Below are 26,784 nucleotides of genomic sequence, written 5' to 3' on the forward strand. Positions count from 1 at the left end.
TACAGGTCATCCATGAAATCCACTGACCACATGGTACACTACAAATAACATGCCAATCCCCAGCCATTGTCCTGCCTTCTTCATTTTCATGTGCATCTGGAGCAGCTGTGGGGTCACCAGCACAGCTGGGATGAGGAAACACTGTGCAACACCCAGTAGTTGGGTGCAATACTCCTTAGGATTTAATATCTCAGGGAACCTCAGGCAGTAACTCCATTGGCTCAGCCCAGCCTGGCTTAGGAGACCCCCCCCAAAAAAAAAAAAAATCACATCCCAGTAAACAGACCTTGAAGCACCAAAGAAATCAGCTTGACAATTAGCACTCATTGCCTACAAAGCAGAGAGAGTTGAATAATGAACACTCTTAGAGCTACCTCTACTTTTTCCAGCTAAAAACAATGGAAGTTTCACCACTTTCTTTCATTTAAAGAGTCTTTGGGCCAAATCCTCTTACCCCAGCTGGAGCTGTATTGTCCCCCCTTTTTTCTCTTAGGCTACAACATGGAGATAGGCAACAGGTAGAGCTCAACGTTGGCCATTTTCACAATGACTTCAGCACTTCAAAAGGCACTGCTAGAGCTGAACAATGACAGGGAGAAAATCCAGCGGAAATAATGAAGGAGGAGGATCTTGGTTTTTATTTAACATCAAGCAACATGGCACCACTTGATTGCTTAGAAAGCTGCTGGACTGAGTGTGTAGGTAGCAGCCCAACAACAGCAAAATCTAATGAATGCTGTAATTTTGCCTTATGCTGTGCTTTCGTTTCAATGCTGTGTTGCAAATGGTTTAAAATGGAATTAAGCTGGTCTCCCTCACTAGCAGACTTTGCTTTCTTTCCTTCTGTTCCTTTATCCAAGCACCCAACAAATACAGCTCAATTTAAAAGTAAAACCAGAACTGAGCAAAAGAGAATGTGTTAGTCACAGGAGTAGCTGAGCTCTCCGTAGTCTGTAAAAACAGCGTGAGGGCCCATAGATGAGCAATTGTGGGCATCTTGAGCCTGATCCACCTGTCTGGGCTGGGTTTCAAAGGTGCATCCCTGCTCTACATGTGCTGCAAAATCGGACCCGATATGCCTAATGCAATCCCTTCAAAACGGAATGAGAGTTTTGCTTTGAAAGAGTCGTTATACTTACTCTCAAATTCAACTTTGTGTTACCAGACCTCATCCATAATCCCTGCGGTGCCAAAAAGTCACTTCACATTAGCTGAAATCAGAGCTTTCTAGTTACGGACACACAAGGTCAAACTAGTCTCAAAACGTTTACCAGCAAGTTAAAACACTGAAAATATTCTCTGGAAAAATCAGTACAGTTCCATTGAAGGGAGTGGAGTGTAATCAGCAGAGGCTATCGCTCATTCGCTATAGCCATTACAATCAAAAGGTGAGTTTATTACAGTAACTGGTTAATTAACCAATAGAGTTAGTCACGTCCTAACTACTGTCATCAGAAGGAAAAGAGTTGCTTCATCTCAATATTCAGCCATTAGAGGAATAAAACCAGAGATCTGGGGCGTGGGAAGGTGTTCCCACTGTCGTAATCTTGTAATAATTTTCCGTTCCGTTGGAATATCTTTCACTGTTCTTCTAAGATGTTTTATTACAGCAAGGGGAAGTATAATTTTATTATCATCATTATTATTATTTTAACATCTTTAATTTTAAATAACATTATCAAAAGGCAGAGGGGAGAAATTGCAGTGGGATGCTGGGATCCCAGTCATCCCAGCACGCCACATTGCTGCTCTTTGGCCAGCAACCACGGGAGCCCGGCAGCAAGCTGTGAATGAGGTTCTTCCAAGCAGCAGCATCTGGGTCCCTGGCAAGGGGAACAGGCAGCCACACCAGCCATGATGGAGTTGCCCTTGGGTGGGGAAGCTGCTTATGGACTGTGTGGGTTGCCCCGTCCTTGTCTCAATTGAGTTTGCTTTGGACGCACAGCTCGGAGGATGCATAAATCTCAACATCAAACCCCACTGCTGGTTGTCTCCGCTTGCTCATGCTCCTCAATGTGTTATGGACAAACAAGCATATTCTGCTGTGCCCACCCTCAAAGTGTCCCATGACCCACAGCTCACACCCATGCGGAAGGATGATCAAAAATCACTTTCCTATGAGTTTAAGGCTGTCTGTATTAGCAAAAACCTGCCTGATGCTTAACATAGTCGCATTTTTATGAATCGCTGGTCAACTGAGAGATTTTTCGGATTATTTTTCATTTTGCAAAAGCTTTACCTGTTCACACCGGGGAAGGTAAATGGGTCCCTTCTTGCACTGTCAGCAACACAACTGCAGGTGGTGGTGATTTCTAAAGCCAGACACCAGCATCAAAACTACACTCTGGGCAGGGGATACGGGGTTCTGCACACACCTGTTCCCTCCCTTCTTCACCCACCTCCCACTAGTGAAACAATGACAGCAGACTCATACAACAACGCAACCCAAACCTGCTCATATGCAAGCAATTAAGGAATTAAAGGATGTCACAGCATGTGGGGAGAACCAAACTATTATTTTATTTCTTGATAGACAGCAAGTTCACTGAAAATTTGAGTATCGTGCCATCCAAAATTATTTGTGAATGTGGGCGAAATTTGTAAAGTAAAAAAGTCTTAATTAATTTGGGTGTTCTTTTAAGGCTTTATTCTTAAAATGCCAGTGTTCTTTTTCTTTTTTTCCCTTTTTCTAAATTAAACTTTCATTTTGCTTTTAAAATAGCATTTTTCTATCAAAAAATAGTCTACGGAAAGGAATTAAACACCCTAAAAATAAAATCTTTTATGTCAGTTAAGCACAATGTCTGTAATTGATTCAAAAGCACATTTCCAAGGGTTTCTAAATTATCTGTAAAATCTGAATAAAATCTGTTTTCAGTTGCAGATAGTCCACTTTTATCCTGTTTTGTGCTTCAGTCACAAAAAAAAAAATAAGAAAAAAGCATTATTCACCCAGATCCATACATAAGGTGCTCAAAATACTACTGAATGATATAAGATTAATGCACCAACCTTTCCATCAGCCCTTCCGCTCCTTTCTGTGACAGCTCCAGAGAAGAAAAAGTTGGAAGCTCCAGTCCAGAGCAGATGAATGTCTTGGTACCAGGTGAGTTTTCTAAGAAATATCCTAACAAGAGTCAGTTTGGGATGAAAGTTCAGGCTCAGGCTTGTCTGTGGTGTTGCAGAAAAAGGGGAAATCTCAGCTGTGGACCAGGTGATCACTTAGGGAAATCACAGGAGGAGGATCTGGGGAGGGAGAACCATTCCCAGGTGGTTTAAGGCCTTTTAATGATTCAGCATGAAGGGCTTAAAGGGGAAAAAAAGGAAAAGAGAGATAAGTGAGTTTGAAGACTAGAAACTATAGGAAATCAAGTGTAAAACCTGATTTTACCAAAACAGTGAGGAAACACAGAATAATTGATGTACAACCTGGCTTTTGATGGATTTATAAATATTTCTTCGGGACAAGCCCTTGAAAGTATTTGATCCATGCTGCAATATTTCTGTTGATTTTAATAAATCTAGTTTCTCCTTTCCCCTCCCAAGCCACACATACAGGCAAAAAATGGATTTAAGAGGAGAGCACGTCCAGTGCCATTTCCACATCCTCAGCTGCCATATTCCCTGAGATACCATGGCCTGGCTCTTTTTCCATTTCAACATAAAGATGCTGGTAATGTTAGTGCATAAAGAGAAGAAGAAAATATTTCAGTGAAAGGAGGAAACTCCTAAGGCTATTCATAGAATTATTTTGGTTGGAAAAGACCTTTAAGGTCATTGATTCCAACCGTTCACTGCCCAGTCCAGCTCCAAACCATGTCCCTAAGAACCTCATCTACGCATCTTTTCAACACCTCCAGGGATGGTGACTCCACCGCTTCTCCATGCAGCCTGTTCAATTAATTCTTATATTAATCCTTATATTTTTAATTAATTATATTAATAATATTAATTATTATATTAATTCTGTTAATTCTGATATCCTATGTACTGGGGATGAGAACTTTCCAGAGTATAAATTTGCAATTCTTTGGCTCCCAGCAAGGGAACTGGCTCATCTAAATACAGCTGGTTCTAATTAAGACAAGAAGCCAAATTAAGCTGGATGGTCTTGTGTAATACTTGCAACAGAGCTCCCTGGAAGTCCAGCACCATGAGGAGAGCAGAGAGTAAGAGCAACTCTTTGCAAATGTTGGTGATGCTCACTATTGCAATGAGCACCTTGCACTCTTGCTCTGCCTCAGATGTGTAGCCACATGAGTTTTTACACATCCTTTAGTTCAACCTGAGCAAAATTTAACACTCTGGGACATCATGTGGAGTTGTCCATTTGCCCATTTCTCCATGGGTCTCTAAACCATGTAAACGGTGCTTCATCAAGGACTGCGGAAGTGTCATTTAAAATTCCTTCTCTAGAAGACACTGTGAGTGTTATTTCCTTGGATTTTTGAAGACAGCAATAAGAAGCCTGAAAAAAAGGGATGTCAGTGCGTGTGTGAAAAGCAGTTGAGGCACCAGACCACAAGATTTTTGCTTGACCTTCATTTATCGGACAGTTTCTCCCATGCAAACTGGAGATAAAACATCCCTATATCATCAGGTGTGGTGTGAATTAATTCATTAGCACTGCCAAGGTAGTCAAATGATAGACAATTTCATAACTAATGAAAATTGGAGCATTTAGTAATATCCAGAGTAATAACTAGAGTTTAATTCTGCATGAAGTTCTTTTACCAGCTCACCCATAAATACCTGATTACAGAATCCCAGAATCCCAGAATGTCAGGGATTGGAAGGGACCTGGAAAGCTCATCCAGTGCAATCCCCCCATGGAGCAGGAACACCCAGATGAGGTTACACAGGAAGGTGTCCAGGCGGGTTGGAATGTCTGCACAGAAGGAGACTCCACAACCTCCCTGGGCAGCCTGGGCCAGGCTCTGCCACCCTCACCGGGAACAAGTTTCTGCTCAGATTTAAGTGGAACCTCCTGTGTTCCAGTTTGTACCCATTGCCCCTTGTCCTACCATTGGTTGTCACCGAGAAGAGCCTGGCTCCATCCTCCTGACACTCACCCTTTATATATCTGTAAACATTAATGAGGTCACCCCTCAGTCTCCTCTTCTCCAAGCTAAAGAGACCCAGCTCCCTCAGCCTTTCCTCATAAGGAAGATTATTGATCAGACTTTTTTTTTTACAATCCATAAAATCCTTGTCCACATTTTTTTATCCTCCCCGATTGCATTTCCCAAAACTATTTTGTCATTTCCATTCCAGGTTGATTTTTTCCTTCAAGTTTTTGAGTTATGCATAAGTTTGACAAAATGGTCACCTTCGAAGCAAAAATGTACAAACTTCCCAGGCTCAGGGCTGCAATGTGAAAACCATCTTTATGGAAACACAGAGAGACCTATTTCTGTCAGGAATATGTTTCCTTGAAACAAAGGCCCACTTGGGCTGCAAAATCAGCTCATCCACCTGAGAAACTGCCTGTACACCTATTTACTTTAGTAAATGGACTTGGATTTGTGATTTCAGTACATGCAAAAAAGCTGGATTGTTAAAAGTCTTGTGTTTCATCAATAATAATTTGTACATCTCACACTAGAAAGCTTTTCTGAATGACTAGCACAGGGTAAAATACAGCCAGTGGTGTTTATATTAGTTCTTTATTTTTTATCTAATAGGCTTTAGACAATAACTCCTGTAACAATTAATCCAAGCACAGAGGCTGAAACTACCTACAGTACAAGAGGATAGCATGGAAATAAAGTATTTTATATTAAATGTGCTCTGGTTTAAAAATTCTTAGTTATGTGAAAGGATTGACTTTCCTCTTTTTGTAGTGTTTCTTTAATAAAGAAATGCAGTAAGTTGAGTTGAGCAATTATGATATTATACTATAATTTGCATTTCTTGGTAATGCTTACATCAAAAATGTTGAAAAGTTGCATTTCAGTAAAATAAATTGTGGATGTACCCTGTGACTCTACTACATAGGACAAGAAGAAACAGCCTCAGGTTGCATCAGGGGAGGTTGAGGTTGGATCTGGGGAACAATTTCTTCCCCAAAGGGCTGTTGGGCATTGGAACAGGCTGCCCAGCGCAGTGCTGGAGTCACCATCCCTGGAAGGGTTTGAAAGTCATGTAGATGGGATTCTTAGGGACATGGTTTATTGGTGGGCTTTGCAGTGTTAGGTTGGCAGTTGGACTCAATGATTTTAAAGGTCTTTTCCAACCTAAAATATTCTGTGATTCTACAGACTAAAGAAAAGATTGCAACTCATTCTGATACATGAACTGTATAGACTAAATCACAGCAAATGCCATAAATATGGAGCTATAGAAACCTACTCCCAGCTCCAAGCTCAGGTGGGAATCTGACACCTGTGAATAGCCCAAAATCAAAGCACAACACAAGAAAAATATGCTGCGGCTAAAAGTAAAATATTACCAGGGGCAAAATGGGGCTGAAGTTACTGCTTTCCTAGATGTTTCACTGAAGATAAGAGCATGAGCTGATGTGAAAATATGTACTCTGCTTTTCCTCAAAAGCATTGCAAGGAAGAGACTTGTGGCTTAGCAAGTCCCAGCTGGATGCTGCTCCAGCCAACTCCACCTTCCTGCACACACAGGCACCAGCCCCAAGGATTCTCCTCACATGCAGAACTCATGAGTGCCGTGTTGATCACCATCTCTGCTCCATCCTTCTCCTCCCAGCCACAGGCAGAGCTGCTTTCTGCCCTGTCACCACTGCCTTTGCACCAGCCCTTGTCCCAGCACTGCCCAGAGAACCAGAGCAGAAGCACAAGCCAAAGCACTGGCCACAGCTCTCCTCAAATGAACTCCTGCAGCCAGCCCCACTCGCACCTGTTCTTCAAATAACTACCAAAATATTGTATCTATGATCTCACCTATACCTCCTCCTGAATAGTTCTGCGTCTACATGTAGGAAGAGAAGAACTTTAAGGCTTGGAGAATATTCTCCAACCACAGACTCTGCACAAAATACTCTCCGAGACAGACACCAACAAGCAAGATCGGTGGCCAAACCAAAACACCTGAGAAGGATTCTGCTCTCACTAACTGGGTTATCCGCACGTCCTGAACTCAACCCCCTCTTGGTGTTCAATGTTGACGTGCCAAACAAGATGCTGCATTGTGGCAGCCGTGTCACTGGTCCATCTAAACGAAGCACCAAGAAATGCTCACAGTGAGTGGGAAAATATGTGGGCAGAGTCGTGTTGTTTACAGGCTCCTGCATTTCAGCTGTGGATGAAAAAAGCTCTAATGAAGGCACCATTATGTACCAGGAAGCAGCTGAAGAACTGACTGTCACAGGTTAGAGCAGCTCAGACTGCAAATGTGGCTTTGTTGCCTAAATACAAGTGTCCAGTGTCACCTGAGATGTCCCCTGGTGTCCCAACTGGCCTCCAGCTGCTGAGCCCGGGGGACACAGATCTCCTGCAAGTCCTCTGCCAGACCCACCAAGGCTGCATGGGTGTCTCAGGGACTCGAGGGCATCTCAGATGGTCCTGATAACCACATTCAGGCAGCTGATTTGAACCCTGTGCCACAGCATCATGTGGGGACAGGACACGGCTAAGAAATGACAAGAAATCCACCCAGAAGGCATTTCTTTTTCCAGGTAAACCTCTTGCCAAAGGGTCTCATTGCAGTGTTTATCAGTGAGTACACACAAAAAGGAGGGGTTTTTTTCCTATTCAACAACCTGTTGATGTCAGATTTACCTACACCATCAGCATGAAAATAAACACAGAAGGCAGGCACACTTCCACGGAAAATCCTGATGAGTCTGGTTCGAGCTCTGCTTCTTAGACACAGGCAATCAGCGTGTCATCAACGTTCCCGGCACAGGGACAGACTTCAGAGAAATAAGGAGACAGCTCCTAGCACGGCTGTCTCCGGACAGGTAAATAAAAGCTCCAGAAACTCCTCTCCTCCCATCAAAAATCCCTTTGCCATCTGAGTAGGCGCAGGAGAGAGGGGAAGAGCAGTGCTCCGGCGAGCCAAGATGAGAAAGAGGAGGTGGGCACAGACCATCCCAGGGGACTCGCATCCTCCTGTCCCATTAAGCCCGCGGGCAGATCAGCCGGGGCTCTGGGAACAGGCAGGGGAGGGAGATGAAAGGCTCCTGGAAGGAATCAGGTGCAGAGGGTGGACAGATGCTGCTAAAGAGCAAAGAGACCCGGCCAGGCTCATTTGTCTGGAAGGGAACCAGCAGGAACTTCCTTTTATCTGTGACTGCGAATGTTAGGGTAGTTCCTAAAGGCCACAGCCGGCTTGGACCCCAGCGCTTTGCCTCTCCCTGCCTGCACAGGGAAGGAAATTGGAACGTGTTTGGGTTTTTTTCCGCAGGTAAGAAAATCCCCCACTGTGATGGCCACAGACCCATTAACTCCTCTTTTCCTGTGAGACCCGGTCAGGCTCTGCCTCTCCCAGCAGAATCCCAGCAGGGTGATGTTTGGTCTGTTTGTCCAACAACCAGCTGAACGTGACCGGGTGTTCCTGGTCCAACCCGCGGCTCTGTGAAAGCCAGCCCTGCCTGCCTGCACCAGCCGCTGCCCGTCTCTGCCTAAGGATTAGCCATGCTCCACCTGGTCTGCCTGGGATTTAGGAGGGCACCCCCTTGCCAGGTGGAGTGAGCAGGGCATGGCCCCGTCTGTCTGTCTGTCTGGGGATTAGCCTGGCCCCACTTGCTCTTGTCCCCAGCCCTGCTCACCAGGGTGGACTCAACCCAAGCAGCTCTCATCTGCGTGGGCTGGTGGGCCACAGCTGTCTGTCCGTCTGTCTGTCTGGAAGAGATGGATGGACACTGCTCTGCCCATCCTAACATCATGTAGGGAGAGCTCGTCATGGTCTAGTTTTCTCACAAGGGGAGGAGGAATGGTAGGCACTGATCTCTCCGGCGACCAGTGACAGAACCTGAGGGAATGGCAGGAAGATGTTCCAGGGGAGGGTCAGCTGGACACGAGGAAAAGGTTCTTCACCCAGGGGGTGCTGGACACTGGAACGGGCTCCCCAGGGAGGTGTCACGGCCCCAAGCCTGACAGCGTTCAAGAAGAGACTGGACAACATCCTCAGACACACGGTGTGAACTGTGGGGTGTCCTGTGCAGGGACAGGAGTTGGACTCGATGATCCTTATGGGTTCCTTCCAGCTCAGGATGTTCTATGATTCTATGATGTCTGTCTGTCTGAGAGGGGAGACTCAACGTCTGTCTGTCGGGGAAGGCAGCCACGCTCTACCACGTCTGCCTGTCCATGAGGGGATGCTGGGCACAGCCTTGTCCATCTGTCCGTCCGTGAGAGTGGCCGGGCACTACTCAACCATCCACCCCCCGTATCCCGCACGGGGCCGCCCGACACCCCCACCTCTCCCGTCCCCGGGGGGCGGCGGGGGCGGCAGCTGCGGGGGCGGGCGGGGCGGGGAGGGGCGGCCGCCCGGCGGGGCCGAGCCCGGGGCGGGCAGCCTGCGCCGCTGGGCACCGGCACCGGGGCTGCCACCCCCCTGCTCCTTCCTCTCCTCCCCCCGGCGGAGATTAAAAGCGGCTGGAGGGGGAATAGCCGGGATTAGGCCCGGGGGCCACTGGGGTGGGGGGCGCGGGAGCCGGGCAGCGAGCGGCCGCATTGTCTCCCGGTGCCAGCACCGGGCGGGACCGCGGGCAGGGCAGGCACAAAACACCAACAAAACCAACAAAACCCCCTCAAAAAAAGCCTATTTTCCTCCATTGGAGGCAGCTGAGCGGGACTCACCCCCCTGCACTGGCCCGGCGGGGCGGGGATGAGGAACCTCGGCTGGCAATCATGCCCTCCACACCCCCCTCCCCCCCAAAAAATAAAACCAAGCGGGAAAGCCCCCCGGGTTACCGGCTCTGCTTTTCCAGGCTTGGGGGTGGCCCCCTCTCGGTGCAGGACAAAGATCTGCAGAAAGTTGCCCACGGTGGGGGAAAACGGTTTGCCGCGGGGGGGGTGGGGATCGATTATCGGTTGTAGGTTTTTAATTTAGGGTTTTTTTTTTTTTTTTTTCGGGAGAAATCGCGCTGCTCTGATTTAATTATTTTATTTGTAATTATCAAATCAACTTCGCTTCCCAGGGAGGGGGTTTGAGCGGGACTTTGTTTAAGTCGGTGAAGGACGCGCAGCGCCCAGCACCGCTCCGCGCCTCCCACCCCGGCTCGCTCCGCAGCCGCGGAAACACCGCCCGGCTCCGGGTGAACGGGGCTTGACCGAGCGGTCCCTCCTAGGGAAAGAAAATACAGGAAAAATACAAAGCAGACCCTCCACCGCCAACTCTCGGCATAAATGCACCTTATCAGCAAATCGAGCAAATGAAAGTTTATTTATTCTTTTTTTTTAAGCCCAAAGAAATGCCTTAAGCGAAGGCGTCGCTCAGGCGAACGCTGGCGCTTGGCAGCGCTGGAAAGGAGCAGGGGGAGAAAGGACTTTTCCCTTGGCTGTGGGGCACGGATTCGTTTGCAAACTGCAGCTTAAGCGCTACCACCACTCCGCATTGTCACGCTTTTAAACAGCCTGAATTAGACAGCTCTTAAAAAATCCCTTTAAAGCAGGCGGCGGGGGCGAACCTTATTCGCACAACTTCTTGGGGTTGTGCTGCCACGAGAAAAAATAAAATTAAATATATATATATATACACACCTATATCTACATATATATGTATATAATGGGGGGGTGGGGGAAACCATGGGGATGATTCTGCTGGGCTTATCGGTGGGAAAAGCGGCGGTGCCGGGTGTTGCTGGAGCCCGAGCGGGGCTGAGCTGTGGCCGGGCGGGGCGGAGGGGCCGCGGGGCGCAGCCCCTTCCCCGTTCAGGTACGAACAACTTCCATTGACATTGATGTAACTGCATTAGAGTTAATGGCAGCAGCCTGGTCCTCATTATTAATTGTCTTTGTGTTTGGATAAAGTATGTAATCTTCTCCTCAACCACACCATTAAAATAGGTTGCCTTTTCAATTAAGGACTGTCTTGAGCACAGCAGTCAATTTTCCTAATGAAGATGCATTATATTTTCACTTTTTTTTTTTTTTTTAATAATGGGAAAATCCCACGTTTTCATTAGGCGTGATTACGGAGAAAGTACAAGAGGGGGTTTGTCTAAACTAAATATGGCCCGTGTAGTGTATTAAATACCAGGCTTTTAAATAAATTGAAATTTCATACAGATAAGACGCGAGGTTGGGTACAAATACGGCCAGATTCCCTTCCTTCAGATTAAAAAAATGCAGAGTCCATTCTTTAAAACGCACTTATCAGATAGAAAATAATGATTAAAACAACTACGGTCGACTCTTAGCTGCAATTACTACGGTAAACTTTTCACTCAGCCGAGTTTGCTTACATTAAACCTGAGGATGATGCTTTAAAATAGACTTGCACTTTCTGCTAATGTGCAGCTTTGGGGAACAAATAGCGCAGTTTAATCATGCAGAAACACACAGGAGCCAGAATAGTCTCACAATTAATTTACCAAAATAAACCCGAAGCTGCTTGCATTGTTTCATATTTAGCTTCCACTCCCCTCCTTCCCCTGGAGAAAAACAGCCCTAGTTCTTTAGAAAGGAGGAAGGTTGGGGGAGCACTGGGGGAGTTGGGATTTTTCCTCCTTTCTTTTTACATTGAAAAAGAAATATGCCATCGCGTGAAAGCAAAGAGTTAAATTTTACATAATGTAAAACACTTAAAAAAAAGGGGAGGGGGGGGAAGAAAGAAAGAACAAAAAAAGAACGAGAAAGCGAGAGGAAAAAAAAATGTGCGATATTTGTGAGCCTGAGAAGCTGCGAGAGGACGGTGTCTGGATTTCAGCGCAGTGTTGCACTTGTGGGATCTTTGTTACCGGACAGACAGACAGACAAACACTCGCGGGCGCACAGACCGGACCCTTCCCGCACGGAAAATACCATTCCCATATACAAATGAAGAAAGGAAATAAAAATAGCTGTAATATTGGGTGCTAGTTTTAAAGTTTCCAATGTGAAAATTAACTGCCTGCAAGGGAGAATGAAGTTAAGCATAGGAGTAATTTCTTATCTGACATAGTAACAACAGTTGGTTTCTGAGCTTTTGCAAGCTTCCTGCATTGTGGGTTTGTTTGCTTGGGGGGGCTGCTTTGGAGGTTTCGGGGGGTATTTTTTTAATGAACATTTGTTTCTCCACCAGCCAGCGGCTAAAGAAGATCTGCAAAGAACGGCAAAGAAGATTTTCGATTAAAACCTTAGCCCATCTCCACGGATTACTTTATATCGATTCCTATATATATGGCTGCAATTGATGGGCTCTAATTAAAAATCCAAGTGGGGGGGGGGGTAAAAAAAAAAAGTTCTTTATGGGTCTCAATAAAAGGAGCTTTTCATATACGGGAAATAAAGGTTGTAAAAGGTTACAAACGAAAGACTAGTTTAAAGCTTCTCTGCGGTTTTCTTTTCTTCTTTCTTACAAAACCCTTTTTCTGGTTCTTTCTCTCCCTCCCCCTTCATCCCCCGACCCCTTCATTTCTCCCAAGTTTGCCAACACGCAAGATATGGGACTGTAACCGTTATTTTAATATCTGGGTTGGGAGCTATAATCTGATTGCTGTAGAAAGCTGCTCATCAAGGTAACTTCACGGCCTGGAGAGAAAAATTATGTAAACTGGCAGTATTAGCGCCTTTCATCAGCACGGACACACACACACACACGGACACAGGGACACACGGACACACAGACACACGCCCCTTCCCCAGCCTCCCGCACCGGCCCCCGGGGGACGCCCCGCACCGGCCCCCACGCGTGGATCCCCCCACGCACCCCCCTCGCACCGCATTCCCAAGGACCTTTTTTTAATTATTCTTTAATGCTGTTTGATTTAATGCTCGGGGGGGGGGTTGTTTGCTTTTTGTTGTTGTTGTTTTTGTTGGGTTTTTGGGTTTGTTTTGTTTTGTTTATTACGATTCCCGCCCCGGTGCACATGAGACCTTCCCTCAGGTACAAGCCTTGACCTCACTTTGTCTGCTCTCGGGGGCATCATTTTTAGGACTTGTCCAGCCCCGAAATGAGCTGGGCACATCCCCCCTAAATGCTTCCACCATCCTCTCCTCCCCCGAGACCCTCTTACCCCAATTATGAAACTTGATTTCATATAGGCGAAGATGCTGTCTTTATATATATGTATATATATTTCAAAACAAACAAACCAAAACACCCCCCTTCCCCAAAGGAGGTGACGGCTCTGCCAAACCTCTCCCAGACGCTTGGAAAAAAGACGTTTTGGCTTCCCCCCCCCCACTATTTAATCATTCCAGCATTTTAAAACGAATCCGACCCTTTCTCGAAGTGCCACAGCTTTGCCAATCCCTCTGGGTTTGCACCCCGAAAAGGGACATTGCGAGGGTGGGGGGAGAGATTGTGTCAAACTCAGGAAAAATAAAATAAGAAGTAAAGAAACACCAAACCGCAATTGACTTGCAGATAAACTTCAAGGAAAGTCTGGAATATTTTAACTAGACACAAATCCGATGAGGGAAAAGCTTAAAAGTGCGTAGCATGCATCGCTTTCCGGAGCCGATCAGAGATACAAAGGTGACAAATAATAAAACGGTTCGTTTTGGGGGGAGGTGTTGCTTCCTTCCTTAACTTCCACCCGACCTTAATAAATAATCTTTTCATTTTGTTTTTACTTGGTCATAACACACAAGGGCAGCAGCTCAGCGCGATCAGCCTGGCGAGCGACACACACGGCGACAAAACCACTCGCGAAACGGTTGCGTTAGTAAAGTAGAGTCGGAAATTAAAATCAAAGGAAAAGAGAAGTAAAGAAGGAGAAAGAGAAGAAACACAGCTATGCAGAGAGAGAAAATGGCTCTGTAACACGATTGGCATCGGAAAGTTGGAGAACTTACTGAGAAGCAGAAGTTACAGTTTCTTTTCATCCCAGAAGCAGATTTTGGTTCTCTGAGCACAAAGTTCTTAGAGAGAGGCAAAAAAATCACACATCTCCACTCACTCCCCGTTATCCCCAGCTAGTCTGGCACTGTACCTGCTCTGAAACGTTTTCCAAATGGACCAGAAGAGATTGGGAAGTTTAAAAAAAAAAAATCATTTAAAAAAAAATAAATAAAGCCCCAAGTTCCTGCAGCTGCAACAATTATTAATATTGTTTTTGGCAACTTTTCCCTGAGCTGCAGAAGTCTGAAGGCAGAGGCAGCTGCACAGTGTGTGCAGGATTGCTCCAGGAAAGAAGGTTCCCCCTTTTCCCCCCTCTCAGATCCAATCTTTGCAAGAGCCATTCCGACACATTGCTAAGCTAAAGGGAAATTCTCTTTGATAAAGCGGTGTTCCCAGCTTCTGGGTTTTAAAACCTAAATCTATATTCAAATCTGGCTGAAGGTGTGTTCTGGGATTTATGAAAGCCTCTTAAAGGGGTAAATTTACCAAACCGTGACAAAATCATCACAATCTTACTTTAGACATCTGAAGTGGATGGGAATTTTAAAGAGACCCTTGTTTATTTAAGTAACACTGTCCAGCTCTGCCACTTGTTTTATTGGCCGCGTGAATTATTCCCAACTTCTCAGGCTGGGGAGCGGAGGGCGGTGGGGGGGGACAGAGGGAAAGGCTGGGATGGCAGCAGCTCTGCTCACCGCCCCACGGCCGGGCTGCAGGCAGGGATGTCAGCCCGGCTTCCAAACCTGCTCTCCCAGCCACTTTCTGCAAGCACTGAATTTTATTTCAGCCCTCCTCTGCCATAACCCGGCTGCCTCCAGCCCTCAAACAACCCCCCCTTTTTTTTTTTTTTTCTTCTTTTTATTTTTTCTTTTTCCTCCCCCTTTTATTTTTAATCGATTTCGAAAATATCCTCCTGGTCAGGATACACGGGAACGAATTATCTCTCTCATTCTTCCAAGGTGGATTAAGGTTATTAAATAATATGTGGGGGCGGGAGACGATGGCAAAAGGCGGAGGAGGAGGGGGGCGAGGGGGGGAAAGGGTTCAATCGGGATATTTATTCCTGGTGCTCTGCTAAAGGAGAGGCTGAGGGGTGGCGTGGCCGTGCCGACATGCGGGGAGGTGAGAGGGAAGGATTTGCCCGACGCGGATCTCTGTGCAAGGGTTGCGGAGGGGGGGAGATGCTGCAAAGGGACTCGGGGGGGGGAGTCTGCAGCCACCTCTCGCTACCCACGAAAACAAAACAAAACCCAAACAAACAAAACCACAAAAAGTCGCCCCCCAAAAAGTCTCACAGGTATAAGGAGGGAACTAAAAAAAAATAAAGCCAAAACAAACCACAACTCCAAGGAAGGCAAAGGCCGGGGGTTCCGGGGGGGAGAGGGGGAAACCAACCGGGGGTACCCCGGCTACCAACTTTCCGCGAAGACGCCTCGCAAAAAAAGGATAAAAAACAACAACAAAAGTGGGAGCGGCTCCGGCGGGCAGGGCTGCGGCTGCTTTTGTGCTGATTTTGTTTGTTTGTTTGTTTATTTGTTTAATTTTCCCTCCTGTCCCCTCCCTCCTTCTTTTCTCCCCCCTTCTTCCTCCTCCGCTCGGGGAGGAAAGACAACAAAAACAAAAAAACAAACCCCACAACCCCCAGCCCCCGCCCCTCCAGCGCAACCCCGAGCATCCCAAACCTGCTCCTGAAAACCGGCTGCACCGACAGCGCTCGGGATTGCGCTAAAGTCCAAGGACAACCACGCTGGATTGCACGCAGCCAGGCTCAGAGAGAGCCACAAAGAGGCGAATTAATTGCTATAACTTCATTAACATAGGTCACCCCATTAAAATGATCGAGCCGCTGCATTTCTCCCCCCCCCCCGCTATTGTTAGAAGTGAGGAAAGTGTGTGAGCGCTCCCTCCCTCCGACCTGAGCTACCTCCGTCCTCCTGCCTTTCGCCAAAGCTTTTATTTTCGGGTTTCTTGGAGCCGGGAGAAGTTGAGGGGGACGGGAGGTGCGAGAGGCGCGTCCCGATGCCTGTCCCGGGTGCTCTGTGGCGGGGACCCCCCCCGCGGCCCTCCTCACTCCCCCCTCCTTTGCCGCACAGAGTTTCTTCCGATTAAAATACGTGCACGTCCGTATTCGCAAATTCAACGCAGCGCCGCTGCCTGTGTCCCATTCTACACCATCATCGGTATATATCTTTAGAAAAATTAAAATGGGTTTATATCCCCCTCCAGGTGACTCGATTCCCCTCGTCCCGGGGACATTTGGCCCCTGAACCCCCTGAACGGGGGGTGCGGGCCGTTCCGCGGGTGCGGTAGGGGGGAGCCGGGGCTGAGGGAAGCCTGGAACCCCACTCTCCTCTGTCCCGGGGGGGTGTCTCCCCTTTGCTCCCGCGGGTTTCCTCTCTCCCAGCTCCGCGCTGGTTAGCCAAGGGCCCCTGGCAGGCTCCATGTCCCCCCTTCCCAAATATTTACTTATTTATTTTAATATCTTTTGATGTTATTATCATTATACTTCCCCCAGCTTTTTACTGTCCCTCCCTTCCTCTCCTTCCCCGGGCAACACGCTAACGCCATCGCTGCTGTCCATCCCATTAATTCGTACAATGACTTCACACGCTCCGCTCCATAATGTATATTTTTAAACCGAGCAGGTTCTTTTAATGTATATTCTCGTGTCATTTCGGTGGCTGTTATTTCTCGCTTGATTGTCCCCCCGGTACAGCAGCGGCCTGTTTTTTCCTCCCCCTGTTGTGTGTTTTTATTATTTTCCCCCTGGCTTAGATGTGTCAATCACTCTCTCCCTGCCATTGGTTGGAGAGTTTGCGTCAAAAAGTTGCCAGAGAGGCGCTTTCTCAGCAAAGCTCCCCGAGAGAGGTAGAGACCTCAGCTCCAACGCACCCTGCCACTATTATTAAAAATAAAATCATTTGACCAGCTCCGGCACCGGCTAGATCTGTATGTACCGAGCCCAGACCCCGAGCATCCCTGCATCCCTCTCCTGCACCGTCCCCTCCCCTTTCTTCCCCATTTATTCTTCTTTTTCAAACATTTTTTTCCTTTCCCCCCCGGCCCCCCCCAAACCCGATGTCGTGGGCATGTGCATGCGGCGAGCTCTCTAACCTCCTGCTTTGTGCTTTCTTTCCCAGCTCAACCCGACCCCTGAATTTGGCGAGGATCCGGGCGGCAGGTTTCACCCCTCGCCCCCCAGCCCTGCCCGAGGTTCGCAGGTAAGTCCGACCCTTCCTCGGGGCTATTTCTCGGCGGGCAGAAACATAGACGAAGGAAAATTTAAAATTATTATTATTATTTGTAAAAGATTATGTGTACGGTGGGGGGGTCAGTGTGTCGGTAGCGGTGAGCAGGCGGCTCCCCGGAGGAGATGCGGGGCTGCCCGGGGGAGGCCGGGCCAGGCCGGGCGGAGGAGGGAAGCGGCTCCGGGTCGGGGCAACCGGAGGCGGCGGCGACCGCTCGGCCCTCGGCGAGGACCAGGAGCTGCTGGATGAAAAGGAGAAAGGCCAAATCCGAGAAGCGGGGAGGCGATGCCCACCGCCTCCCCGTCCCCCCGACGCCTCGGCCGGGCAGAGGTCGGGCGCGGAGCCGCTCGCTCCTCCGCGGGCAGGCGCGGTTCTTCACCGCGAGTTCCTTAGTTAGGTACATATTGGTTTTATTTTTTTTTTTCCCCCAGTCTTATCCTTTCGACTTTGGTTCTTGTCTAGCCCCAAAATGGACTTTTAAGTTTAAAATTAGAAATAACCGGGGAGGAATTTATCCCCTCTCTCAGCTCCTGCCTGAGACACCCCCTTCCCCCCCCCCCCCTCTTTCTTGCGATGCGGACGCTCAGCAAAGTAATTTTGAGAAGGTGTCTTTGAGCACTCGCGGCGGTCGGAGAATCGGGCTGCAAATAGCAGGGAGAAAAATCTTCAAGGCTTTTGAGGACGGAGCTTCATGGCTCGGTGTTGGCGAAAAGGATGGAGAGAATGGCATCCGGGTGGGAGGGGGATGGAGATGTTTTCCACCTCCCTTATTTTGATTTTATTACATTTTTTAAGCCGTGGGAAAGCGCTTCGCAAAGACACTGATCGGGTATAACGCGCGCTGCTCCCGACCCGGCCTCTCTCCTCCGAATTAGACCGCGTTGACAAAGAGAAAGTCGGGAAAGTCCTTGTGCACCGGCACAAGTTTCTTTAGAGCTGGAAAAGCTCGTTCGCTGTAGAGATTTCTTTAGATTTCAGGTCCTCCGAGAAGTTGAATTTTATTATTTGTTTCTTTCGAAAAGATGTAACTCCAGTTAAAAACAACAACAACAACAACAAAACAAACAGATAAACCCCAAAGCAATAACAAAAACAGGGCAGTTAAAAAATGCGAACGAGTGGCGGTTGGGGAGGCAGAGATGGGTCAAACGGCTCCGCGGCGGAGGTCGCTGCCCGCCGAGCCCGGTTCCATCGCTCCCGACCGGCCCTTTCGTTTGCGCGGCCCAGAAAGGACTCGGCGGCCGCGGGGCTGCGCGCAGGTCCTGGGGGGGCGAAACGCGGGGAGCTGCGCAGCAGAGTCAATAGCGGGTCCATCCCCGCCGCCTTCGCACCGGGGGAAAATCCCCGTGTTAAGAAATATCAAACCAAACCTTCCCACCGGATTAGGGGTGTGGGGGGGGGAAGAATAAAAAATATTTAAGAAATGCGGTGGAGCGCCGTACGGGCAGGGAACCGAGCTCCCGTTTGCGAAACAAACCAAAACAAATTCCCTTTTCTCTCTCGCACCTCCGTGGGAGCCTCTCCGCGCTGCTCCGCGGCCCGGCGAACCCCCCCGGACCGTCCACGTCCCCCCGCAGCGCGGCCAAGGGCAGAGGCGCAGCCTGCGCGCCCGGCCGCGGATCGCTGCCTTGCATTAATCAACCCGGGCGATCAGCGGAGCTGGGGCCGGTGGCCCGTAATTAGGGAGCGTGTGCCGCCCGGATTATCTCGTTAGTTTATCAAGAAAACATTTATTATAATTAATTCTCGGACGGGGTAATTATTATTGAGCGAGGGCAGAGCAACTGGTAGCCGGGCTCTTTGCGGAGCGGGGAGGCGGGGGAGGAGGGGGAAAGGTGACAGATTGCGGAGCGGAGCCGTTGCTCCGCGGGCTGCGGGGCGGCCCCGGGATGCGCGGCCGAGCGGCTCCGCGGGCGGCCGCGCTGGGCTGGTGCCTCGGCGTGATGTCGCCGAGTTCAACAGAATGGAGGTTTAGGGTTCGTTTTGGTGTTTGCTTCTTTTTTTTTAATTTTATTTTATTTGTGGCTTTGTTGTCTTTTTTTTCCGGGGTTTTTGTTTGTTTTTTTTTTTATTCGTTTTTAGGCTGGTAGCAAAACCAATTTCGCTCTCCCGCGTATTCTGCGCCGGCGAAAACGAATTGGCGGCCGAAGCCGCCCGGACACCGGCGCGGTGCGCGGGGTTCCCTCCTCGGCAAAGCTGCTTCTCTTCAGCCTCCCCCGCGGGGGGCTGTTAAAAAAAGGGCCCGACCCTGCGCTTTATGCGCGCCCACTCCGCCGCTCAGCGCATCTGAGGGCGGCAGAGCCCGCGGGGAGAAGGGCAAACTCCGAACCGCGGATAACCGGCACTAACGGGGCTGGTGGGGCCGGGCGGGGGGGCATCGGAGCCCGAGGATCTTACAGGAGCCCCCCCAGCAGCTCGCAGTCCTCTCGGGTAGGCGGCTTTGCTCCCTTGTGTTCTTGCTAGCTGAAAACACGGAGTTTGGGGTGTTTGAGGAAGAAAGTTGTGCGGGAGTTCGTTTTTCCGACGGCCACCGGCAATGGAGGGGAGGGCGAGACTTCACCCAAAAAGACAAAACAAAAAAGATTTTTTCTCCACGGGAAAACAATCTTAACCCTTTCAAGAACGCTGGGCTGGCCCTTGTCGGCCATTTTTTGGCGGAGTGTGTGTTTGTGTCCCCCCAGTCTTCGCTGCAGAGCGCCCGGCCCCGCCGGGGCAGCGAGCGGGGACCCGGAGGAGCCGGAGCCGGGGGGAGCCGCTCGCTCTCCCGCCCGCCGGGGCCGTCCCGGGGCCGGTCACCACCGAGGTGTTTGTTTAGCTTCAGCTCCGTCATCAAGAGTTTCTTGAAAGCCTAATAAATCTGTTACTTGCCTCCAAATCTAATTACCCGGAGTACTAATTAGGTGCAAATGGCCGGTGGAAATTACTGCAGACGTGGACTGATGGTGGTAGAGCAGAAAAGTTTGTCTCTTCCCGAGCGGGATGCCCGAGCGGGCATTCGAGCTCTGAAATGCAGCAACGTCGAGGGGAAGGGAAAGGGGGGGAGGAGGTTTGAATGTTGCCCAAACCTGGGGTAATTAAAGTCCTTGCAAGAGACTAGGGGAGAGATAGGTTTCTTGAATTGTTTCTTTGTTTCTCACCCTTGGGCTTTGTTATCTGCATTATTTATTTAGCCGAGGGGTTCTTTGTGTCTGCCAATGGCCCCAATCAAGTTTTGCTTGAGACAATTAGCCGGTGCCCGGCCGGGAATCCTATGCAAATGCCCCGGGCTGCTGTACAATGCGGGCAGTTGAAGGCATGGGGGGGTTTTGTTCGGACAGTAATTACTGGCTGGGATGTGCCCCCCCGCCCCCTTTCCTCCTCGACCTTTTTTTTTTTTTTGGGAGGGGGGAGAGATGCGTTTATCTAGTCAGTCTTTCCCAGCTTCCAAATCCGGCTGGGGTCCGGCTTTACGAGCTGGAGGATTGACGGGGAAAGGCAGCGGGGATAAAAGCTGGGGGGGCAGCGAGCTGGCCTGACCTCCCCCTCTCTCCTCTCTGGCCTCCGCAGGCACCTGGCGGCCCCCCCCGCCCGACGGCACCCCCCGGGGCAGGCAGGGCTCTCGGGCGGCTCCCCCTCGCCCGGATTTCGGCCAACTCTCCACCCCGCCACAACTTTAGCATGATGTCTTATCTTAAGCAACCACCTTATGCAGTCAATGGCCTGAGTCTCACAACCTCGGGCATGGATTTGCTGCATCCGTCCGTCGGTTATCCCGGTAAGCCACGTTTTTCTTTCTCCGAACTCCCCCTTTTTTTTTTCCCCCACGGAGTAGAAGCCGCCGGGCTTTTGGAAGCACAACAAGCCCGAGGATCGTGATGGCTGGAGCGGGTGGGAGGTGTGGGGGGTCCCCACCTTTGTTCCTTCTTCCTCAACCTCAACTTTTTATCCGGGGAAGGGTCTGCAAAGAGGGGACACCCTCCTGTTGGAGTTGGGGGGTCAGAACCTCCGGATCCTTCCAGGGAAGATGGGGAGGGGGCAACGGAGGTGGGATTGTTGCACGGTGGCGCCTGAGAACTGGGGTGCGAGTCGTTTAGGAGAAGGGGGGAAAATAGGGGTGTCCCCCTGGGGAGCGGGCTGGAGCGGACACAGGGGGGTGAGAAGCTGCTGACTGACAGCCAGGGCCTCTGGCTCCTTTCGCAGCCACCCCCCGAAAGCAGCGGCGGGAGCGCACGACCTTCACCCGGGCGCAGCTGGACGTGCTGGAGGCCCTTTTTGCCAAGACCCGCTACCCTGACATCTTCATGCGGGAGGAGGTGGCGTTGAAAATCAACCTGCCCGAGTCCAGAGTGCAGGTAGGAAGCGGGGTGGCCCCAGAAACCTGTCCCCCACCTCCATCCTGGCGTGTGGGGTTTGGGCTGGTCCGTGGCTGGAAGGGAGGAGAGGGGGGTGGTTTCGAGGATGGGGTCAGTCGTGGAGCCAAATCAAGCCCCTGTGGAGTGAAAGAGGCTCATAGGTGGGTGAGGGTGCAGGGGGGATGGAGTGGCAATTTGCCTCCCCAGGGCCTCCCTTCCTCCCTGTGCAATGGCGGGGGTTGTGCAGTTCTCAGGTCCCAGCTCTTGAGCCTTCCGCATCCCTCCCCAGACTCCTCAGCCTCTCTGATCCCGAGGGGGGCTCCCTAGCACCCCCAGGCTCTGCACCCTGCCTTGCCCTGGCTACTGAATCCCAGAAGATCCTTCAGGTGTTTGGTCCTCTTGCGGCACCCACAAAGGATCCCCCCTTCTCCAGGGATCCCTGCATCCTTGGAGCAGGGCCAGACTGGGATCCCATTTCACACCAGTACACACTGGGGGCTGCTTCTCCCTTTGAAGGGACTTTGATGAGAGAGGGGATGCCTTGGTGGAGGAGCCCCCTCTCCTGGGGCTGGGCTGTGTCTCCTCTGTGGGCAGAGCGTTTGGAGGTGCTGCTGGCAGCGCAGGAGGATCCTGCACCCAGCACGGATCCAGGACATTCCTGCAGCTGGGCCAGGGCAGCTCCAAAGCCATCCCTCCCCCTCTCCTCCATGCGAGGCTTCCCGAGGCGGCGTGATGTCGTGTCCCAGGGAAGCTGGGGACAGGGATCCCCTACGCTGCACCCCAGCGTTCTCCCCACAAAACTCCCCAGCAGTTGGTCCCTGCTGAAAAAAAGATGAGAGGGGTTGGAAGGGCTGGTCCTGGCTGGGGGTGAGAGCAGAGAGTCTATTTAGAGGGTAAATGAGGCATCTTTACCCCCTACCCCCCAAATCCTGCCTCTGTTTCCCTAATTGTTCCCTCCTTTTCTGATGCTCTATTGTTTCTAATTAAGGGCTTGACTTCAATAGGCCTTAAACGGTGATTCCTGGGGGTCCCCGGCTGGCAAACAGTAAAGAGGCAGCACTTCCCCCACCCCTTCCCCCCCAAAAGTGACCTTATTAAGCAGTTTGATTTGCCTATTTCCACTTGTTATTACTGCTAATGATCTCAGGGAGGGGGAGCCCCGGAGCTTTTCTTTGCAGCAACCTGCAACCCTCTGCTCGCTGGGGAGTGCTTTTAGTGTCCCCTCCCCCCTCCCCGGGGAATTCTCCCCATCACCATCTCTTTCCCCCCTTGGTTTTGCCTGTGCATCCCTAACACCAGGTTTTTTCTCTCTCCTTCCCCATCTCTCCATCTCCAGGTGTGGTTTAAAAACCGCCGGGCCAAGTGCCGGCAGCAACAGCAGCAGCAGCAGAACGGGGGCCAGAACAAGGTACGGCCAGCTAAAAAGAAGAATTCACCGGCTCGGGAAGTGAGTTCGGAAAGCGGGACCAGTGGGCAGTTCACTCCCCCCTCCAGCACCTCAGTCCCCACCATTTCCAGCAGCAGTGCCCCCGTATCCATCTGGAGCCCAGCGTCCATCTCCCCGCTCTCAGACCCCTTGTCCACCTCGTCCTCCTGCATGCAGAGGTCCTACCCCATGACCTACACCCAGGCATCAGGCTACAGCCAAGGATACGCTGGCTCGACCTCTTATTTTGGAGGGATGGACTGTGGATCTTACTTGACCCCTATGCACCACCAGCTTCCAGGACCGGGGGCCACCCTGAGTCCCATGGGTGCCAACGCGGTCACCAGCCACCTCAACCAGTCTCCAGCCTCCCTCTCCACCCAGGGCTATGGAGCCTCCAGTTTGGGCTTTAACTCCACCACCGATTGCTTGGATTATAAAGACCAAACCACCTCCTGGAAGTTAAACTTCAATGCTGACTGCTTGGATTATAAGGACCAGACATCGTCATGGAAGTTCCAGGTTTTGTGAAGAACCTTTGTGATAACGAGAAAAAATAAAATCGTGATGAGAACGAACAGGCTGGGCTGAACGCTCCAGTTTTAGTCAGGTCTTGGTTAAATTAAAGAGAAAAATAACTCAACGGACAAACAAATGAACAAAAAACACAACAGCAACAAGAGGGGGACAGTGTTGTGATCCCGTTCAGACTCATCTCCTGCTCAGATGCTCTGGAAAAGGAATAATAAAGAGGAAAAACAGAGGAGGAAGGCCTTAAACGGACAGATCATTTAGTGAGCAGAAAGCAGACAGACCCATCTGTGTTCTTTCTAGTTTTAGGCAATTGTTGGGTTTCTTTGTTTGGAAGAGGTGGGAGATTCCCACCTATGGGCCAGTTTAAAAAAAAAAAAAAGAAAAAAAAAGTAAAAAAAAAAAAAAAGTCTAGGTTTTTATTTCTTTTTTTGTGTGTGCGTGGAAAGATCCTTCACCCAGAGGTTTCCAATGTGTTAGCCAACCCTCGGTTAAAATATTCGCAATGGACAACATTTCTCTTTATCTCCCTCTTTTTCTCCCTCCCTCTTTCTTTTTCTCTCGAGCTCATCCAACTGTTTGACGCCCAACTTGCTCAAGTTGGCACCCGGAGAACTTGGTTCAGGGCTGTGTGGGTTGTGTGACTGATTGTCCTAGCTGCACTACTTTATTTAAAGATTAAAAACAAAAAAAAAGATAATGTTCATAAGGAGTCAATATGTAGTTTTTAAGAGACAATCAGTGTGTGTCTTATATAAATGGTACATCTGTGGTTTTTAATCTGTGCTAGACTTCAAAACTGTGATCTCCTGTATTGTATGCAACTATGAACTCCGCACCAGCGGGAGTTCTGCTGTGATTTAAATAGGTTATAATTATAAGTGAAATTCAGAGCAACTGAGTTACCTATTATCATATTTTAAAAAATAATAAAAAATATATATTAAAAGAAAAAAAAAAAAGAAATACACAAAAACACAATCGCCTTTCACCCGAGGTGAACTGCACTGAAACTTTTTACCACAAACTCTCAATGAAAGAGAAAAGACCGAAAAAAAACCCCACCCGAGGACATTAAACTCCTCTGGGGCTCACTTACTGCCGGCCACGCCGGCGGTAACTGTCAAATCCAACAGGACTTTGGGCAGTTGCTCTGACCAGGATGAATTTAAACCGAGAAATTCATTGTCGTTTATGCTTGCAGATGTTAACTGAAAAAAAAAAATATATATATATGCATAAACCTTTTTTTTTTCTTTTTTTTTTCTTTTTTTTTTTTTTTTCCTGTGTATAATTATATTAAAATGGTTCTAGCACACTTGATGGTTGTCTTCCATTTTAATCGCATCCGGCGAGTGACGGCGAGGGGCGATGCCGGCTGCCGCAGGGATTTGTCGGTCGCAGGCTGGCACGGGGGACCAGGAGGGTCCGGCTGCTTCTGCGGGGCCGAGACAAAGGGGGTTTGCCGGTGGCTCCCTGAGGTGCAGGAAGCAAAACGAAGGGAGGATTTTTTAATTATTATTTATTTTTGAAAGCAAAAAAACATTTGTTACAATCAGACCTTGGATAATATGATCTCCCCACAAGCTTTTCCAAATCTCAACGTGGGGAGGGACGTGTTTGCTCTGTGCCCTCCTGGGAGGTGCGAGGTTCCCCGGTTGCGTTTGGGGAGAACCCTAAACTTTCCAGGCTGATGCAGGGAGTGGAAGGGGGAATCTGGGAGCGATCAGGCAGGATCATCTGAGCAGAAGTGTTGGGGAAGTGGGGGGATCAGTTTTTAAGCTGCAATTCCATGGGCTGAAGCCACAACGCCCTGTGATGCAGGATCAGGCTCTTCCTGAGCATCCCCATTCTTGGTGGCTTTTTCTCTGTCCTTCTCCCCCTGACCCCTTCCCATGGGCATCGCCGGGGTTGCCTGAGCCCTGAACTCAGTTTGGATTAAACGCAGCAAATAAATGAACCTCTGGAAAGAAAAAGAGAGGCTGAAAAAAGCACCCGCCACCATCCTGCTCCCTGTCACTGGCTGCCCCCCATGGCTTGTCACCAGCACCCTCCTGCCTGCGTCTCACCTGGGGCCACCGTCACCCCACTGCGGTGCCCAGGACCAGGGAGCACCGATGCCACCGCTGCCGGCCACCCCTCGACTTCGCATCCCCACGTTCCAAACAGACTGTCCCCCTCCTCGGGCACCGGCAATCCCTCTCCTTCCCAGGGTGGCATTTATGTCCCCCGCCACCACAAGCAGAGATCAGCCTTTAAAATAAACACATCGGCCGGCTTTGCACAATGGCGAGTTTTTACGCCGCTTTTTGTCGGACGGTGATTTTCTCTTTATTTAATTTTTAAAAAAATTTTTTTAATATATATTTTTTAATAGGAGGATATATGCAGGAGGGTTTTGGAAGCACGAAGCAGCACAAACACTGGGGTTACTGGGGACAGTTCAGCCGGGTCCCCATCACCGGCTGCTCGTAGGCGGCAGCACCGAAAGTTTCATTTCTCCACTGATTTAGCTCAAACCAACAAAGTTTACCTCCCCTTAAAAACTATTCAAGCAAATTAACGTTTGGAAAAAGCAAGACCAGGGCACAGCATCCCACCTGCCTGGAAAAGCTCTTTGTTTCCTGCGCTTTTGATTATTATTTTTTAAAGCCTCTTTAAAACCTCTTTTTCCCATTTTGCTTTTTCCATCTTATCTTTTGCTTTTCTTCCCCGAGTGGTCCCCTGTCTGTTAGGGATGAGCTCCTCTGGCTACGGTTCATTTTTATCAGAAAAAGCCAATTCATGGCAGGAATTTCTCTGAATATTACCTGGCTTTTTGCACTTCCCACATTTTCTCTACTTGTTTGTTTCTGATTTTAATTTAAATAGGCATTCGCCTGGGCAAAGGGCAAAATCCCAAGGTGAGCTGGCAAACACCAAATATTATATAAAGAGTGTTTTAGCTCCTTTTTCATTTTTAATGTTTTAGGTCTCCCAGCTGAATTCATTTCCTCTGAACTCAGGCTGCGTGAGGCAATTCTGGATCCAATAAAATCAGGGGAAAAGCTGGAGGGACCACATCGGTTTAGTGTTGGAAAGCCGGATTTAGGGGCAAAGAGCTGATTAGAAGGGTATTTGATTTGAGTTGTCCCCCTCCAAATATACATGTAAGTGAATCTTCTCCCTGTTCTGCAGGGTGACATTTCCCACTGCAGGAAAAATAATAATAATAATAATAATAATAATTTTTAAAAATTAAGAAGTAGAAAACCAGGAGGGAAGTTGTGACACCAAGCAGAGTTGA

General features: G+C 49.3%; 1 protein-coding gene across 2 annotated transcripts; it reads left to right on the forward strand.

The window, feature by feature from the left end:
* Positions 1–20,867: 20,867 nt before the first annotated feature.
* On the forward strand, positions 20,868–23,498 carry OTX2 (orthodenticle homeobox 2; the record flags this gene model as incomplete). 2 transcript variants are annotated; one of them, XM_082058576.1, is made up of 3 exons in its annotated part: positions 20,868–20,964; positions 21,369–21,541; positions 22,878–23,498. In XM_082058576.1, the coding sequence occupies 3 exons, from the start codon at positions 20,868–20,870 to the stop codon at positions 23,496–23,498; spliced, it is 891 nt and encodes a 296-aa protein (XP_081914702.1). The 2 variants fall into 2 exon arrangements, with proteins under 2 accessions (XP_081914702.1, XP_081914703.1); XM_082058577.1 differs by having other exon boundaries at positions 21,390–21,541.
* Between the last annotated feature and the right edge of the window lie 3,286 nt (positions 23,499–26,784).

The sequence above is a fragment of the Streptopelia decaocto genome (assembly GCF_964273445.1).
Source record: "Streptopelia decaocto genome assembly, chromosome: 7".
NCBI classification, from domain to species: domain Eukaryota; kingdom Metazoa; phylum Chordata; class Aves; order Columbiformes; family Columbidae; genus Streptopelia; species Streptopelia decaocto.